Source organism: Ahaetulla prasina, chromosome 13, assembly GCF_028640845.1.
Source record: "Ahaetulla prasina isolate Xishuangbanna chromosome 13, ASM2864084v1, whole genome shotgun sequence".
Lineage (NCBI taxonomy): Eukaryota > Metazoa > Chordata > Lepidosauria > Squamata > Colubridae > Ahaetulla > Ahaetulla prasina.
Genome location: NC_080551.1, coordinates 26,242,414 through 26,254,077, shown reverse-complemented (window position 1 = coordinate 26,254,077; position 11,664 = coordinate 26,242,414). Strand labels below are relative to the sequence as shown.

The window sequence follows — 11,664 nt, the reverse complement described above, 5'->3', positions numbered from 1 at the left end:
GAAGGAGCATCTTTAAGAGCATCTTTAATCTGCATGACCGAAAGGTGGTCCGAGGGGCCTCCTTTAACCCTGTGCCATCTGCAGGATGGAGAGCTGCCCTCCTGCCTTTCCAAGCGGCCCCAGCTGGCAAATGCTGCCCCTTTGTGAGCCTGGCAGTTGAAGGGTTGCCCCAAAGACAGGCAGGGCACCTGAGCTGCTCATGGCTGGTGGTGGTGGGGATGCTCTCTGCAGCCGGAATCTGCCCCTCGGCTGGCAGTGCTGGCTCAGCTCCTGGAAGTGGCCAGCAGACAGGATGGGGGGAAGGCAGCCTCTCCTCAGCCAAAGAAGCACTTTTATGGCAGGAGTGGGGAGGGAAGGCTAGCTGGGGCGGGGTCTTGTACTTCTGTAGGGGAGGCCCCTTTGCATGGGAACCCCCCCACCCCCACCCCCACTTGGGATTAATTCTGCATTGGTGGTGAGAAAGAGGCCCACCAGACTAGCTTTATTTTTCTTCTTTCTTCGGTTCTTTTGAGAATCCCCTTTACTGAAACAGAGGATAAACTTTGGTAGCAGATTCTGGATTTTGGGACAGTCCCACTGCCCCCTCCCCCTGCTGATGCAACTGCCTCCCTCTGGGCTGAATTTGGCCCACTAGCAAATGTTTGCAGCAATGCACAGCCAGGCAATTCTGGAGCCATCCAGCTAAGGAGAGTGGTGGACAGGAGAAGGCAAGGAGGCTCCCTTTCCTCTTTGGCCAGGTCTTCTGGGGACAACAGATTCCTTGGAAGGAAGGAGCCGAATCAATCACCGGTGAAACCCCAATAAACCCATTGTGTCCCATGGAAGATCAGTGGAGAAATAATTCCCAGGAAAGCAACTTGCCAAACTTATCAGCCTCGGTTCGTCTTTCCTCATCTATTTACAAACCTAGGGGATTCCACCAGTTGCGACAGAAATTATATTCATCTCTGTAATAGAATCGAATAGATAGTACTTTTGGAAATATATATATAATATGTATATAAAATATATACATTTGGAAAATGGGATCCAAAGATGCAGGACTGGACCCACCGGTCCTGTTGCCTCTTCCAGGGGCAAAGGGGGGAGGGAGTCCAATTGTGGGGGCCCTGAAGTGGGGAGGGGTCTTTGCGGCAAACGGGCTCCATTTGCACTGCCGAGTCTTGCCTGGACAGCCACTAGACGGCGTCTAATGGGAGATGGATTTGCCCCAGCCTATTCGGTGGAGGCAGGACGGAGGGACCGACTACAAAGTCCATCCTCCCATTCCTTCTTGCTGTTCCTTTATGTGGATGGGAGCTGTAGTCCCCGGCTCATCCCGCCCGGCCACTCCCGCCGCCGGACGCCAGAGGGCGCCGTGGCGGCCAGCGGGCTCCTCTGGCCCGCCTTCCCCCTCCCCGCGGTGTTGCCGCGCGACGGAAGCGCGAGCCGGCGGCGGGTCTCGCGAGGCTTGGCTGGGCTGCCCTCCCTCTCCCCGCGCGGGATGCTTCCTGCTGCCTGAGGAGGCGCGGGAGGAGCCGGGAGGCGTCGCGGGCGGCCGAGCGGGACGAACCGGGCAGGTAAGAGCGGCGGGCGGCCGATTCTCGGGTCGGGAGCCGGGAGCATTGCCCTCCTGGCGGCCCCTTCCTGCGCGGCGGGGCTGAGGCGGCGGGCGGGCCGGAGCACGGATCGGACTGCAAGTCCCGTCGGCCCGCGGCCCCGCGAGGCATTCTGGGAGGGAGGAGGGAGGGAGGGAGGGAGGGAGCGGCGGCGCTGGACAGCTCCGAGGAGCCTCGCCGCACCTGAGCCGCCCGCCCGCCCGTCACCCGGGAACGGACAGGTAGGGCGGCCCCGGCTGCGCCCTCACCCCGCACACACTCCGCCAGGGCCCGCCGCGTGGGGAGGCGCGGCTGGGCCGGGCAAGGCGACGGTGCCCGATGGCCGTTCAGGGCAGATCCTGGGCCCGCCTGGGTGGGAGCGGCCGCCGCGGCCTCCATCCCCCCCTCCCCCGCCGGTGTCTCCAGGCGCCTTCGAGGGGCTGCCGTGGGGCCGGGCTCATTTCCGTTGCGAAGCGGCTCTTCTGGCGCCCAGGGTCGGCCAAGGGAGCTGCCCCGAGGCGGAAGAGAGGCTGCCTCCGGCCTCAAAAGCCTGCGGGCCTTTGGCAGCTGCCCGGGCTGCGCTCCTTGAGTGGTGGGAGCCCTTCAGGGGAGCCCCGGGAGGGGAGGGGGCCGTTGAGACCCAGCCCGAGGGGTTGCTTTATTGTTCCCTGTGTTGCAGGAACCAGAAAATAGCTTTGATTTCACTCTCCGTTCTGCCCTCTGGCTCCCTGCCTGAAAAGACCTGCGCAGAAACATCAGGAAAAAGAAAATGCCTGAAAGTGGAGGGACGTCTGATGTAGATCAGGTCATCAAATTAGACAGTAGCTCCATCCTTGGTACAATTCTTGTGCGAGCGGTTGGCTCTGTATTCCTGCCTGCTTGCCTGCACAAGTTTAGGTTCAGTATTTAGTCCGGGTTTAAAAACGTGACGGATGGGTCCTGCTGAAGGCATAAATTGGAATTTGAACAGATACAGTTGCAGCCAGCTCTAAAGTCATGTGAAGAATCTGTAATGGAAGTCTGATAAAGTATTTGTTTTTCTGGGTGCCAGACGTAGCTCCCCTTTTATACTGGGATAGTAAGAGAGAAATTAAAGGTAGAACTCTTTGGAGTTGAACTTTACTCTGGTGACTCCATGGACACATGCAGGTAAAGCTAGTAAGGAAAAGATGAAAGGCATTAAAGCCTTGAACCTAGAAGCTTTGGGGGCTGATTGACCATTGGAATGGTTGCGTGAAGCCTGGGAATTGGCCAATGACAGCCTGGCTTCCATGACGGCCTCTTGTGACTGATCCAGGGTCATTGAGCCAACTGGAATGTTTCCAGGCAACCCTAGTAAGAGGGTTCTTTTCTGGAACATTGGAGGTAATGGACAATAATATTTAAAGAGCTTACAAGGCCCACATTGGTTTACATTGGTTGCTTGGGAACTTAATAGTTTAAAAGCACTGTTAATTATGTAAATCAGCTTTATATGAATTTAGCAATCAATACGAAACTTTGCAAACCCACACATAGTGTGAAATACGCACAAATGCTTAATGGGGAAGTCTTTATGGAGCCTTCTTGGCTATTAAGTGACAGAACACTGAAACAGTCAAAGGTTATAAATAGGAGCAACTTCTTTTGCAGCTTTGCCAGAGTAGATACAGCCAGGGCTCGACTAGATGATCCGGTGATCTGATTTGCTATGCACAGTTCACACATGCCCCTAATCCCTTCATAAATATAGCTGCATTCCATGGGGATAGTTTTTTTTCTGTTTACCTTGTAAGTCACTCCCTTGCCTTCATTTGAGGTTGGTTTGGAATTCCACTCTCTCACTTTCATTGTGTCTTATAGATTGCCCTTGTTTCTGTTCTTTGAAGAAACGATTTTGATTATCCTGTGAATAAATAAATGATAGCGCAGCAAACATAATCTTTACGTGTGTACACACACACACACACACACACACACATTTCTGGTGTACACATAAGGTGTAAGAAGTCTTAAAAAGCAGGATAGCATATCTGCAAGAGAAAGCAGAAGTGAGTGCTCTTTTTTCTTGTACTCTTCAAAATACAAGCCTGTAAGTGCAGTTTTCACAGAGAATATATCTGCAAATATATTTTCTAACCTTCTGAAGGAGTGTCAGACTTTCTTAGCTTATCAACACATCAGATTCTAAATAAGTTTGTTTTGCTGATGACACGTCCAACTTTTCTGTAATCTGTGCTAGTTTGAAATTTTTCCGCACATTGAAAATTATAATTAGCAGCATAAACACAAATGATAGTTTTTAAAATCAAATTACTCCATTTTTAAGATGTTTAATTTTGAATTTGTGCCTCTATTTTTAAATTGTTTTCGGCATATACAGAGCTGGAAATTCAGAGCAAAGAAAATACAATATCAAAATGCTGAATCCACCTTAAAGTAAAATCCTGTTATGAAGTCAATACAAGCTCTGTCTTCGTGGTGGGTGCTGAGACTTGCTAGAACATTGTGGCTAACCTTGAATATTCCTTTCTGTTTGGGGCATAGAGATCTGTCTCCTCTGCTTCTGTGGTCTTAGAAATAGTTATCTGGCCAGAAATGACAGCTGGTTTGGGCTTCTGCAATGTTGTGCATTTGTCCTGAATGGACCCCAAAAATGTCTGTATTATGTAGTATCTAAATTTCATACTTCAAGGATGGTGATTGAACCATTTTGTTTGCAGCATTGAACACTAAAAAGATTTAAAGACTGTGTACATTTTGAAAAGCTTTTGCATTATTTAAAATAAATACTTTATAAGAAAATATATTCACATCCTAATTGGTGAAGTATCAATTAGAACATTTGTTACTTGCATCTTTAGAAATGTGTTGCTCCAATAAAAAAATACCGTATTAGTGGTTGGAAACTATGATTAATTTTGTCTATTTATGCAGTATCCTTCTTGTAGGGGGAATTTTGCAAAATGTAGGCAGGTGGTTCCTTGTTTTGACTTAAATGTTGTTGATAGGCTGAAGAGTGAGAAAAAAATGCTAGCTAAGAATATAAAGAATGACAGTGAGCTAATGCAATCACAGGTAACTGGAAGTAAGACTAGATAATTCAGAAAATGTACAGCTACAATTTCTTTTGGAGAATTTCTGTATCTCAGCATATGATGTAACTTCCACATAGGGTGGACTTTCATTGTGATGACATCATGTTGGCTGCTTTGTTCTTTGGTGGAAAGGGAAAAGATGCCAGATTGATGCTTTCAAATTGATGCTTTCAGATTAATGCAGCTCAGTGATCCCTGCATTACTTTAAATATTGAGATATTTTTTTAATGTAAAGGATTGGGCAGTATCCTGACTATTCGGGAGTCCATGAAATGCTGTAATCCAAAGAGCTGCCTAGCTAGACCAGAGCCCAAGTCTGTCCAAATGAAATATAAACTCTAAATAGGATTTATACTGCATTAGCATATCTCGACTATCCATTTTTAAAATCAAAAATTCTCTTTAAAAATTTCCTTCCTCCTGATGTCTAGCCTGAACCTTCTTTGGTGAAGTGCTCACTCCATAGTTCTGCTCCTGCCCTACTCTCTTTTCTTTGGAACAACCCTTTGAAGATTTAATAGGGCTGTAAAAAGTCATACCTGAGCTGCTGCAGGGTTGGAAGTTGTAATCCTGTAACTCTTCAATTCTGCCCCTACATTGTTACCTGTCTCCTTTGGCAAAACGAGAAGCCCACAGTTGCTGGATTATGTCTTAAGCACCTGCCCTGCAGGTGAGGTCTGGCTCCTGAGGTTTTGCTTGAGATGTCATAAAGGAATCACCTTTGGGGACATCAGATGCAGTCTAGCGTCATTCCGTTTGATTGTAAAATACCAGCAATATCTTTGCTTATTGTTGAGTTAATGAATTTCATGGTTGAGTCATATTTGGGCTTTAATATCCTTTTTTTCTTTTATTCATAGCTCTGGACAAAAATTCTCTGTCTAGGTTATAATCCCTTTATTTGCACCTAGTGTACAGCAAGAAGTTATTTACTAAATAATGTTTATAAATAAAGTTGTTTATGGGAAAGCTTGTCCTTCTAAAAAGAACAATCTACCCAAGAAAAATAATCTAAATATTAATTGCCCAAAGAACAAGGACATTTCTTAGTATCATACATATATATTGATGACCGAATCATATTTAACCCTTTAACCCTGGGAAATATTGGATATTTTATTGTGTAGTCACCCCACCCTGTATCCCTCTGGGAACGAGTAATGAAGCTTGTCCTGTTTGAGCCTTTTCAGGCTGATTCTATACAGCACTGTTGCTATAGCAATGAACGTGTGACAGTGGTTCTTTCTGCAGTCCTCATCATGGGTGTTGGTATGCAGAACACACAACAAGCAGGGAAAAGAGTATAATCTGTAGCATAAATCTTCCTCCTGTATTAATGTCAGCTGTTACTGTTTCCTTTCCTTGTTGCTTTGTGTATGTCTGGATTGGCATGGAGGTGTATCATCCCTAATTAAATCTTGAAAAGCCTTTTTAAAATGGCCACACTAACGCATTTGGAATTTGTTGTGTTGTCTTCTTAGTCCAGAAAATGAGAATCTGACAGGTAAGGCAGAGTCTGCAAAGGACTCCCTAAAAGAATCAATACAACTGTATGTATATGTGTACATAGACCTTCTCATGTACATACATAAAATAGTATGTGTGAGTTTTAATAAAGGGTCGTCACGTTTCATTGTACCCATCCATATAATAAGGCTACCAGTGGGGAAATTAATCTGGGTGTTGTTTTCTGGTCATTGACACCAATTGATCAGTCATGCTCATTTCCCCAAATGCCAGTTGGTTATGCTGATTATGTGGATCTATGCCAGTCTGATTTACTTCTCATTTTAGGATATGGCTGCTTTAAAGCAGATGATGATGATGATGATGATGATGATAATAATAATAATAATAATAATAATAATAATAATAATAATAATAATAATAATAATAATAATAATTTAATTTGTATACCGCCCTTCTCCCGAAGGACTCAGGGCGGTTCACAGCCACAATAAAATACAAAAAAACAACACATACAATGATAAAAACAACCATTAAAAAACTTATTCAATTGGCCCCATTTAAAATATAATATCAACCCTGTAAAATTTATAAAATTTAAAACCCATAAAGTCAATTAAAAATTTTAAAAATTCAAGCCAGTCCAGCAAGATGAAATAAATAAGTTTTAAGTTCGCGGCGAAAGGTCCGAAGGTCAGGTAATTGACGAAGTCCAGGGGGAAGTTCGTTCCACAGGGTAGGAGCCCCCACAGAGAAGGCCCTCCCCCTGGGGAGGGCAGGGATGATATGGCAGGGAATGGAAAAGAGGAAAGGCGAACTCTTGGTTCCCTTGAATTTCCCAGATGTATCATTCACCGCGATGTCCAAAAACCATGGTTGAGTAGCTCTGCTCTATCCCATCACTAGTCTCCCTTTTACTTTTTTAGTTTTAGTGGAAACTGGGGAGTCGTTTAGATTTTGAAGTGCATATAAAACTCTCCATTTGGTAGTATTGACAATTTGGGACAAATATGTGCAAACCCAGTGCAGTTCAATCCAAGCAAGGCAAGGGTCAAGGAGAGAAGACGGCTCCTCTGGACAGAGGAATGGCTCTGTCCTTTGAGGACAGTGTGGTTGCTGTACACAAGCAGGAATTTGCATGAAGGAGGCCCAGTTCTGGGGTTATTTGGGGAGAATAATATATAGCCTTATCATGACCATTTGGGAGTCTCAGCCATTGTGATCAGTGGTCATTTTCCCCTGGCAATTGTGTCATCAGTATTTTACAGTGGCAGTGGAAATCGAGTAGGTATGAGATTGGGATCTGGAAATGCAGTTTAATAAAAGAAGCTCTGCTTTTTTTGGACATACACTTGCCTTTTCATTTTAACATGCCGGGCTCACCAATAATTAGTTTTCAGTGAGCATCCACTTCTAAGGAATTAGTGAAGAGGGATTTGGGAAAGCCGACCATTGGAAGAAGAGAGTGAGCTGAGAGAAGATGGGGCTGGTGGCAGCGGTGAATGACTTGTTGACAGAACCACTTTTCCTGCCTGTGCAACAATTCAGCCAGCCAATCCTTAATCCCCAATTTGCAGGAAAGAGGTATTGCGTGTGTGCTGGGATTCCCAGCCGTGCAAAATAGGTGGTTTGCTTTGCTCCGTCTAAACACTGAATCCCTGAATTAGTAGATTAGAGAGCTTTGCAGTAGGACTTTGACAAGCAGAGAAGGCCTCTGAGTGAAGAAATTAGTTCCTCTGTCATTTTGCCAGGAGTCACCGAAACAAAAGGCAACCGGGGTCCTTCACACAGCTTTACTTTTGTGGTCTTAATGCAACAGACACACAGGTATATTTTCTCTTTTAGAGGAAAAGAGGTTCTTAATTCAGGAGGGGAGAGGCAGGCTTTGATTTTGCTTGTTAATGCACAAATCAAGAAGGTGTGGTTTGTTGTTGTTTAAATGTATTACTTACATTTATGTGCCACCCACCTTGCTGCCCATAGGTGTGGGTAGGATGAGGCCACTGTTTAGTCATGCGTCTCTTTTCCATCCTAGAACGGATGGCCAGTCAGTAGGCCAGCATGGCAACCATGGTTCCACCTGTGAAATTGAAATGGCTGGAGCACCTCAACAGCTCCTGGATCACGGAAGACAGCGAGTCGATTGCTACCAGGGAAGGCGTCTCCGTCCTCTATGCAAAGCTCGTCAGTAACAAAGAAGTGGTCCCCCTGCCTCAGCAGGTCTTCTGCCTCAAAGGGCCCCAGCTGCCTGATTTTGAACGTGAGTCCCTGTCCAGCGATGAGCAGGACCATTACTTGGACGCCCTTCTTAGCAGCCAGCTGGCTCTGGCCAAGATGGTGTGCTCGGACTCCCCCTTTGCCGGGGCGCTTCGCAAGCGCCTGCTGGTCCTGCAGCGCATCTTTTACGCCCTTTCCAATAAGTACCACGATAAAGGCCGGGTGAAGCAGCAGCAGCACTCTCCAGAAAGCAACTCGGGCTCCACGGACATCCATTCGGTCAGCGAGAGGCCCAGGTCGAGCACGGATGCGCTGATCGAAATGGGGGTGCGGACCGGGCTGAGCCTTCTCTTTGCACTGCTGAGGCAAAGCTGGATGATGCCGGCTGCAGGGCCCGGGATCAGCCTTTGCAATGACGTCATTCACACGGCAATCGAGGTGGTCAGTTCCTTGCCTCCTTTATCTCTAGCCAACGAGAGCAAGATCCCCCCCATGGGCCTGGACTGCCTCTCTCAAGTAACAGTCTTTCTTAAAGGAGTAACGATCCCCAACTCTGGGGCGGACACCCTCGGGCGAAGGCTGGCTTCCGAGCTGCTGCTGGGCTTGGCAGCTCAGCGTGGCTCCCTGCGATACCTCTTGGAGTGGATCGAGATGGCCCTCAGCGCCTCGGCCGTGGTCCACACCATGGAGAAGAACAAGGTGCTGCAGAGCTCAGAAGGCCTGATCAGTTTTGATTGTTTCATGATGATTCTAATGCAAATGAGGAGGTCCCTGGTACGTATGCACTGGTCTGGGGGGGGGGGGAATGAAAGAAAATCTAGGAGTCTGTAGCTCCTTTGCAACTGGAGGTGGCATAATATCAGATGTTTCCCCGTTCTGTTGGCCTCATCTATGGTTGATGGCATTTGAACAGTTTTGAAAAGAGTTGATCGTCTTTAAACCTTCACTTTAAATACTTGCTTTTGGTTCCACTATCAGTCATTCTGATTTGAACATAGGAAATCACAATAAAATGTTAAACGAAATAGGCAAAACAGCAACAGCAACTTAGAACTGTGTTAGGTAAACCTAATTACTTGAGAGGTGCCTCTGCTTTTTTTCTAGTTAATAGCAGCTACAAAAAAAAATGTGCTCTTTTAATGTTAGTGGCTTGAAACATTGGCACCCTGTACTGACTGTCTCTTGTTTAGAAGCAAATAAAAATACAGTTGTTCTGGTGCAAAACCAAACTAAAAGTAGAATGCCGAAGAAGATGCATACAATTATTTGCAAAAAAATATATAAAGAGCTGAATCCAATCTGGGTCGGTCACCGGGACCAGAGTTTTAGTCTTCCAACCTTTTGGACTTGTGCTGGAGCTCATCCTCGGGGAACTTCTCTCTAGCTGTCTGTGCCATAAAGTGCTGTTATTTTGAGGAAATAAATTCCTTTTAAGTCTGTTTTATTTGGGGAAATATTCTACTGCTTGGTTGGTGAGATATGTTTATATACTTTTATATGTGTGCGGTTATACTTCACTCTTCTGTAACTTATTTTACAGGGATCATCTGCAGACCGAAGTCAGTGGAGGGAACCAACCAGGACCTCTGAAGGGCTGTGCTCACTCTATGAGGCAGCCTTGTGCCTCTTTGAGGAGGTAGGTCTGTCTGCCTAGCCGTAAATTAAGGGTGAAAAAAGCCTCTTTTACATTCTTCCAGTCGTGAATTTCTCACTCCTCTGAAAGTGTGAAGGAAACTTGGTATGTTCCCTTGATTCTGTGTATTTGACTATTTGGTTTTATTGCAATAATTATTGACTTTCTGTCCTACTTCTTCCCAAGATTCAAGGTAATTAACTGTTACAGAATATTGAAGAAATTGTATTTATTGAATTCTGGCCTGGCTTTAAATTAAAAAGTATTAAAACAAGCCCCGTTAAAGCATCCCTGCCTCTGCTTAGCCTATGCAAATTGCTAGGAGAAGGGTATTTATAGCCACGTGATATTTCCTTTTGGAGAACGGCTTTGGGGGCACAGAAATCTTGACTGAAACTTACATGAGAGTTCTGTCTTAAAAGACTCCTATCTAATGCAGGTGGTGGGCTTCTATGCATGAGATGGAAAAGTGGGCTGAAGTGAATCCCCTGATCCAACTTCCCACAATCAGATGTGCCCAGATTTTACTTCTGTGTCTGAGAATTCATGGAACTGAAATCTAACAATACAACAAGCGCCAAGTTGGGGAAGATGTGGGGTTCAATGGAGTTAATGAGACAGCTGGATAATTACCTACAGATGTTTCATGTAAGGCCTGCTTGTTTTAATAGGTCTGCCGGATGGCTTCGGACTACTCCAGGACATGTGCCAGTCCCGATAGCATCCAGACTGGGGAGACTCCCATTGTTTCTGAAACCTGTGAGGTGTATGTCTGGGGCAGCAACAGCAGCCACCAACTTGTGGAAGGGACCCAGGAGAAAATCCTTCAGCCTAAGTTGGCTCCAAGTTTTTCTGATGCGCAGACAGTGAGTATCTTTGGTCAGTGAGGGTAGATTGCTTGGCGTAGTAAAAAAAGGATCAGCTGCTGATGTTTGAGGATCTCTTTGTTTTTTTTCTCCGTGCTATAGATAGAAGCTGGCCAATATTGCACCTTTGTAATATCCACAGACGGCTCCGTTCGAGCTTGTGGCAAAGGCAGCTACGGCCGGTTAGGATTGGGTGACTCCAACAATCAGTCCACTCTGAAGAAGTTGACTTTTGAGCCTCATCGGTCAATCAAAAAGGTGTCATCTTCAAAAGGCTCAGATGGCCACACATTGGCATTCACCACTGAAGGAGAAGTCTTCAGCTGGGGGGACGGCGACTATGGGAAACTGGGCCATGGAAATAGCTCCACACAGAAATACCCTAAGCTTATCCAGGGACCTTTGCAGGGAAAGGTATGCCGTACCAATGAACCAACTGTCTGCCTTTGTTCTTTCAGAAGGTTCATTTCACTAAGGTTTTTGTTTCTCTCTTTGTGCCTTTTCGTGTATGTCACCATTCTGTACACCAGTTTGTTAAGGAGCTTCTCCATCTGGGGCTGGAATCTAAAAGGAGAACTTTCTTGCCCTCTTATCCAGGTGGTGATTTGTGTATCAGCCGGATACCGGCATAGTGCTGCTGTCACAGAGGATGGTGAATTATACACCTGGGGAGAAGGAGACTTTGGCCGGCTAGGTAACAGGAATAATCTCATTTTCCACATTCTTTAAACAGCACTAATTAAAAAATTCATTTAAAACAAGTTAGAAACTGGTTCTAGGGTACGTCTGGTAGAATGGCGAGGCATAAAGAGACAAAACCCTGTAA

At 45.9% G+C, this 11,664-nt stretch overlaps 1 protein-coding gene across 6 annotated transcripts in view; it reads left to right on the top strand.

Annotated features, from left to right (window-relative positions):
* The first annotated feature begins 1,442 nt into the window (after positions 1–1,442).
* The window catches only part of HERC1 (HECT and RLD domain containing E3 ubiquitin protein ligase family member 1), a 54,130-nt gene continuing 43,908 nt past the window's right edge, over positions 1,443–11,664 (top strand). For 4 of the 6 annotated variants that reach the window (XM_058155783.1, XM_058155784.1, XM_058155782.1 and 1 more), the window contains exons 1-6: positions 1,738–1,819; positions 8,158–9,113; positions 9,880–9,975; positions 10,644–10,838; positions 10,941–11,252; positions 11,436–11,532. In XM_058155783.1, the coding sequence (XP_058011766.1) occupies positions 8,184–9,113; positions 9,880–9,975; positions 10,644–10,838; positions 10,941–11,252; positions 11,436–11,532 (1,630 nt within the window). In that variant the 5' untranslated portion in view covers positions 1,738–1,819; positions 8,158–8,183. Of the gene's footprint in view, positions 1,560–1,737; positions 1,820–1,904; positions 2,414–8,157; positions 9,114–9,879; positions 9,976–10,643; positions 10,839–10,940; positions 11,253–11,435; positions 11,533–11,664 lie in introns of those variants that run through there. The other 2 variants (XM_058155780.1, XM_058155781.1) reach the window with 2 other exon arrangements.